Consider the following 8,980-nt stretch of genomic DNA (forward strand, 5'->3'; position numbering starts at 1 on the left):
ATGCTCAAATATTTTAAGGTACTATGGTCACTTTTGTTCTTCAGTATGCTCCATTTGGTGCTCATGTCTGGTGAGTAATTTTGCTTTTTCTTTAGAAAAGCAAAATTTTGTGGATGTTAACATTGCAATGTAAAGAAAATGCTTTAAATTGGAAACGATTTTAGTGAAAAAGGTATATGAATATAGCTACCCACAACTACCTACATGCTTGCTCACACATATATACTGAGAGATACAGTAGAGTCTGGTTCAGAGAGATAGAGTTTTGTCTTTTCTATCCATTATATGCAGGTTATGGGACCTAACACACAGAAGAAATCATTCAGGGAGGTAGCTCATGAAAGTGACCAGCAGTACGTCTTCATCCAGAACACACATCCAAAATACTTGAAAATGCCTCCCCGTCCCCCTCCAGGTGCTCGGGGTCTCTGTGACTTCTCTAGAGAAGAGACTACACTGCGAACCCCAAGGAGCACAGGGATTCTACCGAAAATTCCTGAATATAAAATTAAAGTTGTTGCTTTTCCTCCCTGTAAAGTGTGGGGTCCAACCCAAAAGATCCTAATGTGCTGTCATTTCCCCTATCTTTCCTCACCAGTAGCTCGGAATCCTCTCCAGCTTGGCTAGGATTAAATCAACAAAAGCAGTTGAAACTGCGGGCCTGCAGCCTCCCTGGGGATGAGGATTCGCTCTGCTGATTACCTCCAGGAGCAGGAGTGTCGGTCCACATTTTTAAAAGGAATGAACAAATGTATAAATGACGTCATGTTTTCAATTACCTCGAGGTTACTTAGTAGGGAATTTGAGTTATTTTATTCTGTGAAAAGATTAGGTTACGGTTTACCAGGAATTGAATTTTGTAACATATTTATGCATTCTCTAGGACCAGGTGCTCGGGTTTGGTGGCCACCACATGGAATTATTAAGGTATAAATTGCCTACCAGATTTTCCAGGACTCAATTTGAATCCAATTTTCAAAGGATTTTTTTAAAAAATTGTTTGAGTGTTTTGCCTGCTTCTATGTAAGTGTACTATGTAGGTGCCAAGTGCTCACAGGGGATAAAAAAGAAAAGGGAACCGACCCTGGCCCTTTTAGAACTAGAGTTACCAATTGTTACAAGCTTTCATGAGGCTTCTGGAAATGAAACCCTTGTCCTATGCAAGAGCAACTAGTGCTTTTAACCACTCAGTTATCTCTCCAGGCTCTGAATCTAATATTTCAACCTTTTATTTATCTATTCTTTGAGAATTCCATATAGGCATATGCGTCCTATCTTGTCTACTCCCTCTCTTAGACCCCTCTGTGTTTCCCTAACAATTTCCTGTCTTCTTTCATTTTCCTTTTCAGAACTCACTCAAACTGCTGTTGGCTAAAGGTACATAAAGGTACATGGGTGCCGGGATCATAGGGCATCTATGCTCCAGTAAATCTGATTCTTTAAGACATGTTACTTCAAAATTTACTACAGCAATACAATTTATGCAATTCTTCAAGGTCTATTAACATGAGGATTACAGCTCCCCCCCCCCCCCACTGGTGGCTAAAGTCTACAATTGAGTGATCTAACCTAGGAATCAAGCCAAATGTACACACACACACACACATACAGAGAGAGAGAGAAAGAGAGAGACAGAGAGACAGACAGAGAGACACAGAGAGAGAATCCAGGAGTATTTGGAAACTGTTTCTGAATGATGACAGTTTCCATCTGTCAGGTGTGAGGAGTTCTTAGGGGCCCATGGACTTGAGTGTTCACAAAGTTCCTGCTCTTGAGGACTTGTGCTTTTGTAGAGAGAATGGACAGAGCACATGCTCCTAGGTTGAAAATACGGAAAGCGGCAATCTCTTGGATTCTAGAAGCAGGAAAATGTAAAGGAATGAGGAATCTCTGAGCAGAGGCTCAAATTCTGTTTGCAACTTCATTATGAGTAACACAGAAGGATTTTTTTTTGTTCATATCTGTCTCAGTTTTGTGTGTATCATGGGACCAACACATGTGTGATTAGTGAAATAAAAGATAAATTAAAGATTATTTCTTTTGTGCTTTTATAGATTTGCTGCATAGTATTCCTTCCTGTTAGAAGTGCTTGTGACTTTAGCTTTGCTTCATTCATGAATTTAACTGTTTTCTTTTCCCTCACTATACCTTACCAGGTCTGTAGGAGTTCCTGACTATTGGAACTGATACTTATCAGACAGAGAGTAGATAGATTCTAGTACCACTGCTCTATATTTAGATATACTAGGAGAGGCTTGGATATTGGAATAGGATTCTAACTTGTTATAGATTCCCCTAATACAATCCATAAATGACCTGTTGTTCAAAGAGGGTTCTAATTATCTCTTTATTTTTTTTCTGCTCTACTTCAAAACAAATGTCCTTAACACGAAAGTAAATTTGAATTGGTTCAATAAAACAATAGACCTCTGACCTGGCATAAAACAACCTATCTGTGACAAAAATTTGGTAACCTATGCAAATCCCTGCCTCTGGTGTCTTGAGAGCTTGTAAGTATTCTGTGGGGTGGCAAAAGGGAAACTAAGACTAAACTTGTTGGTTATGACTTCTGTCCATCCTGCCCCAGCCAAGCCCAGCAGCCCTGAGACAGGTCTTGCTCTCCCATTGATGGAGACAGCAATCAGTCCCTCCTTAAATGAGCCATAGTAACAGAAGGTTCTCCTGGCATCTAGGGTAGGCTCAATTAGACTGAATGTTACCCCTTCTGTGCGTTCTCTTAGTCCTGATTCTCCCGTAAATTCCCAGAAGAAACTCTAATCCCCACTACTTTGATTTTTAGTACAAGTTTTACTTTTATCTTTTGTTAGATATTTTCTGATGCCTCTGTGACCTGTACTAGTATAACAGCAGACTTTGGACAATTGCCTGTGACTGATCACTGAGATCCTTAAATTCTGTGACAGGACATCAGTCATTAGACACACAGACTGCAATGCCACAGTGATTTTAGCTTTTATCGTGTAAGGCAGAATATTTCACAAGAAAAAGCCCATCCTTCATAGTGTCAGATTGGAACCCTTACTCTAACAATCCTTAGGTAATTTTGTGCAAGGAGCAAAGAGGAGATTTCATGAATTCTGAGTCAAACCCTAATTACTAATTGTGCCAAAGGGTGAGTGTTTGCTGATAGAGATGGCAGTTATACCCCACAGATCACAACCTCAGGCTCACTCAGGGAGACTATTTCCAAAAAGATCGTATGGATTTTCAGTAGCAAATGCCCTGGCCTTTACTGAGAGCAGTTTCCTTTATAGTCTGTATCTTAATTTCTCCAAGTCAAATGTCTTAATAAGATGCTTATTATGCCTTCATTTAGGAAGTCTCATGGGAGAATTAGATATCTCTACAATGGAAGGCGCTAAATGAGTGAACTTAGATGTACAAGAAGATATTTTCCATTTCTCTCCAGCACAGCCTCTTCTTTCTTCTGCCTTATTTCTTCCTTTACCTTTTCTTTCATAGATTCTTGGTGACAAAGACCTATTAGAAGTTGATGGCTCGAGGGTCCTTTTGTGTTTTCATTAGTATGTAAACTATTCTGGCCTGGAGATTAGCTCATTTGAAAACATCTTCTTGCAAGTTGAAGAACTTTGCCATCAATCCTGATCACTACAAATAAATAAACAAACTTTCCTGAACATCTTAACTTGTGTCTTGGCTCTGTGTCTCATATTTTGGCAGTACAACAGATTGAATATTTGAAGCATAGGCCAAAAACAAATAACAGATCAGCTGGCTAACATTATCAATGGTGGCCTTATTTATTTAAACATCTAGGGCTTCCTTAGATCAAATCTGTCTTTATTTCTGTGGCATTTAAAAAATTAAACATTGGGTGATGCATAGGGAGTCTTTCGGAAAAATGAGAGGAAAGAGAAAAGGACCTGGAGGTCACAGGAGCTCCACAAGAAGACCAACAGAGCCAACTAACCTGGGCCCAGAGGGGCGTGCTGAGACTGAAGCACCAACCAAGGACCATGCACAAATTTGATCTAGACCTGCTATAAAGGTGTAGCAGATGGGCAGCTTAGGCTTCATGTGGGTTCTCTAGTAAGGATGGTTGGGACTGCATTAGAAAAGAACTCACTTGCAACAAAGTATTGCCTTTAGAAAAATTTGTAACAGCATCAAAAAAAAATAAAATAAATAAAATCAAAAGGCCTTCATGGAAAGGAGGTATCCTGCTTTCCTAGCATGCCAACTCCCATTACTTCAAGTTCGTGGTACAGGAACACTGAGAACACTGGGGTGTTGGAAAGGATTTTTTTTTTTCAAATACCACTGATCTTATATCACATTCATGAATCTGTTTTTGTAAAAGTATTAATCTCACATTGATGTCACACTGTGATTTTTTTTTTTTTTAATCTTGAGCAGGCCCTATTAGAAACCTGTGTAAGATCTGAATTCTGTTGTCTTTCTATGTGTGTACTTCTCTGTTCCACGGGCGGCAATACGCAATATATTGAGCCTTTTCAATGTCTCCTTCCTGTCACCTCTGTGCCATCAGTTCAGGGTTATAACACGTCAGCTACTCTTTCCTATTCCTAGAACCTCCCATAATGTGAATGCTGAGGTCAACCATGCAGAGAACTTGACACTCAAAAACAATATCCTTCACTGTCTTGTGTTGCAGAGTTCAATATTTTGTTTTTAGATGCTACATTATAGTTTTTCTGTAAGCACATTGTCAGAGAGGAAAGAAAATTTTATTATGTCACTGTACTTAATTTTTTCTAGACCCTTCTATTGTTTGTACTATAATATAATGTTTTTATTTTTCTTAAGAATTCCAAAGGACTTCTCTCCTTTCAGTCCAGCCCAGTGTGCAATGGTGTCTGTATGCCCCAAGGGCAAAAGCAGAATGAAAATGTGTTGGCTATCCAACACAAAAGGCAGTTTTCACAATATTGAAAATACCACAGCTGACTTTTGAAGTTGAGGCTAACAGCAACAGAGCTTCATCTGCCCTCCTGGGATCGTTTCCGTTTCTGTGTTTATTGTCCTCATAGTAGTGAGCATGCTCCCTTTCTTTCATGTTAAAATAGAGCAATACGCTTAAGGTATCATTTCCTTTCAAAAAGCTTTATGTCTGTTGGCAAAATGTGTGTTTGTGTCTCTCTCGCCTGTACTCTTTGCCCCTGTGAATGAAAGCTCCTAAACAGAAAGCACCTGCCATTAAAACTTCTGCAAGACTGAACAGCTAATTAGAATTTCAGTGACTGTGGAAGGGTTAGGATGTTGCAGGTCCAGAGTCCAATTATAATTTGTTTTGGGCTGTTGATGGCCTCTGTATTAGCCATTCCTTGGCCACCTCTGATTCTAATCTAATATACTTATGACTACCAAATAAAAATTTAAAATGTATTACCAGACCACCACCAACACCTGCCAAACAAAAGCCCAAGATGTTACCAGTAGCACTGGGGACTAAGATGCCCCCAATATTCTGTTACCCACCTGCCTAATGTGTTGAGCATGAATTTAAGCCCCAGACAAATGTCTTTGAAAGGTGTCTTTATTTACTCTTTTCTTCGTTGTGTTGCTGTAGAAGCTTCATTAAGTTATCGCGCCATCGAAACATGGAGTTTGGAATAACCAAGTCTGTTCTGGTCCACAGTCACTCACATTGGCTCCAAAAACACACCATTTTACTGGCTTTGAAGTGAGAACTGTGTTTACACACAATCATCTCGTTTCTCTTCAGATGACTCTTCTTTAAATGGTCTTCCTTAAAATTAGGGGAAAACATGTTTTTCTCTTGAAGACTCCCAAAGGCAAGCCAAGGAAATGAAGTTTCTATTCTATCCTAGGGGCCATGTATACATTCAGATACATATTGTTATCCCAAGTCTTGCAGACCCAAAGACCACCAAGGAGCTGATTCCAATGCAAACACAGTAGGGTCTTTATTACACGCTCAAGCTCAGGCCCACACCCTCACCGACAGAGCAGTTCTCCAGTGTAGAGCCCTGAGCTCAGGGAGTGGGGCTTTTTATTTAGGGTTACATCCAGGTTCAGGAAATTCCAGCTAGGCAGTTCTAGGACTGATTGACATTTAGCAGATATCGGGGGTCTGGAGGCGATTGTCTGCCCGGAGGGCCAAACCATAATTGTTTTACTCATCCTATTGTAAAGAACACACCTGGGTAAACTTCAGGTATTCACTGATTAGCCATTGCTAGGGGTGATGGCTAACTATCACCAGATGTGATGGTCGAAGCACATTTATTTTTTTTTATGTGTGGATTTTTCTCCCTTTTGAAACTGGAGTTTATGCCTAGGTCATTTGCCCTTAAGACAGAGTTTCTTTTTCAGAAATGAGGTTACACAGGCCTCACAGTATTATCACTTAACTTTCCTACCAATTCTTTGAGGAAGGGTACAACTGGCCCTGGGTGGGCTAAGTTCAGGCTGTCTCTAGATGACTAAGGTTGGCCAGCAAGCAGGCAACTCTGGCCAGACCACACTTTGGGCGGGCTGCACCCAGACACCGGCTGCTGGAGGCCTTAGTTACCATCACAATCTCATCTGTAGTCTCACAGATCTACATTTATTTTTCTCTTTTGAATTTTTAACTAAGATTAGTTGCCTGCTGCTCTATTCGTGTTGTGAACTCAAGGGAAGGTTTGTCTGCCTAGCCTCTAGCATTCCTTGTAGGGGAAGACATAGAGCCACAAAGAATAAAAGCAAGAGAGAGACTGAGAAAGCTTCAGCTAAGGAGGCTTTTGTCCAAGGTCCAGGGCCTAACACTGTCACAGTGAAGTCACCAGGAAATATACACCAAACACAAACTGTGCCCTTATTTCATCCTTCTAGAGGTATTAATGCTTCATTTTCACTTCAGTACAGTAAAAGAAGGAAGCTAGCTGGGCTATACCTAGCACACACCTTTAATCTCAGCACTCTGAAGACAGAGCAGGCTCTGTCTTGAACTCTGTAAGTTCAAGGGCAACCTGCTCTACCTAGTGAGGTCCACGGCAGCCAGAGCTACACAACATTTCATATAAACAAAATAAAAATACAGATGATTTTAATGAACAGCAACACATTTATATAAAAATATGCCACACACAACTGGTAAAAGGCTTTGATGGTTTTTTTTGTTTTGTTTTGGTTTGGTTTTTGGTAACTTGACTGTAGACATTTCTAAAGGGGGGAAAGAGATCAGCATGCATCTAAAAGTGATAGTGTCTTCTACTGTGACTCATAGAGATAATCTCTCTATATCTCTCACCACTGCAGCATGCAAAGTGAGCCCTGTCTTAAGAATTAACTCCGCTACTCACTCCCTCTGCCTTTTCTTCCCTCCCACATTCACTCCTTCCTTGTCTTTTTCCACTTTCTTAGCCCCCTCTCTTTCTCCTCCTGCTCCTTCGTCTCTCACATTCTTTCTTGTCTCTCATCTGATGCTAAGATGATAATTTTCTTCTTTGGTACCATTTTTGAAATCTTTAAATATATCACTTCTCAGTCTTTTGGCTGAGATCAAATGTTTAATTACTGAAATAAAACTTTTTGTTTGTTTGTTTGTTTGTTTGTTTTCTGAGACAGGTTTTCTCTGTGTAGCCCTGGTTGTCCTTGACCTTCCTCTGTAGACCAGGCTGACCTATAACTCAGAGTTCTACGTGGCAGAGATCTGCCTGTCTCTGCTTCCCTGAGTGCTGTGATTAAAGGCATGTGCTAGTAGTTCCTAGTCACTTCCAGACCTTTCCCATTCTAATCTTACCCAAGCCAGCATCTCTGACTGATAGTAATCCTGCCATCTATGTACCTTAAATATCTCCACCGTTAGACCTCACCATCATCCAAGCAGCAGATACTACATATCTTAATTTCTTTGAAATATGGGTTTTTAAGTCATTTCATACAAGTCATTTTTCTTTTAAATTTGATCCTGCATGTTTTCATACAATAGAAGTTAATTTAAGAATTCTAAGCCCTTAATACTAAAACTAAACTTCCTTACATAACTTTTACATATTCTTACATCATCATAGGTATGAACTATATTATACTGTATTTATTTAATCCAAGAAATTATTTTAATATTCTTCTTAGTTATATATTTAAATCAGCCTCCATCTTATTCTTCAAACCATCATTCCTTTAACATTACGTGAGCAGTTAAGTATGACCTGTTCAAATCACTACCCATCGTGGATTACAACAGAAATTAACATCGCAGCCTAAATATAAGATACTTTGCTCTGCTGTGGTAACTTTCAAGATCTTCAACTGTAATGAACCCTTAAGAACTTGTATTTTTTTATTTTTATTTTTAATATTAGTTACAGTTTGTTAACTTTGTATCCCTGCTGTAGCCCACTCCCTCTTTCCCTCCCAACCCCACCCTCCCACCCTCATCTCTTCCCTGCCCCTTTCCAAGTCCACTGATAAGGGAGAACCTCCTCCCCTTACATCTGATACTGGTTCATCAGGTGTCTTCAGGACTAGTTGCAAAGTCCTCCTCTGTGGCCTAGCAGGGCTGCTCCTCCCTGGGGGGGGGGGGAGGTCAAAGAGCCCACCATCCAATTCATGTCAGAAACAGTCCCTGTTCCCCTTACTAGGGTACCCACACTGAGCTACTAAGTGCTACATCTGAGCAGGGTCTTTAGTTTGCATCCATACATGATCCTTGTTTGGAGAAACAGTCTCTTAAAAGACCCCTGTGCCCAGATATATTTGGTCTTTGTGCAACATAAATAGCTTACATGACGTGTGATAGACATTAAATTATTTTATATAATGTGTCATGAAACACTCCTTAAATGAGGGATTTTGACGACTCCAGATTTGCTCTTCTTTAATAAGATTGTGTTTCTATGTTATGTATTTGCTGATTCCATACGAATGCTAAAAGTGCTTTGATATTTCTAAAGTTATACCTTTGAAAAGCTTTGAAGAGACTTAAATCAATTACTTTGAGTAATTTATCAATCCATTAATTTTTGTCTTT

The 8,980-nt window shown here is 39.8% G+C and overlaps 1 protein-coding gene across 1 annotated transcript; it reads left to right on the forward strand.

Moving 5' to 3' along the window:
* Positions 1-3,383, forward strand: Spink14 (serine peptidase inhibitor Kazal type 14 (putative)). Its single transcript, XM_055622815.1, is given in 4 exon segments — positions 1-70; positions 884-944; positions 2,391-2,510; positions 3,338-3,383. Coding segments are annotated over 4 exon segments (297 nt in total).
* The last annotated feature ends 5,597 nt before the right edge of the window (positions 3,384-8,980 follow it).

The sequence above is a fragment of the Psammomys obesus genome, unplaced genomic scaffold (genome assembly GCF_907164565.1).
Source record: "Psammomys obesus unplaced genomic scaffold, mPsaObe1.curated_primary_1811, whole genome shotgun sequence".
Taxonomy (NCBI): domain Eukaryota; kingdom Metazoa; phylum Chordata; class Mammalia; order Rodentia; family Muridae; genus Psammomys; species Psammomys obesus.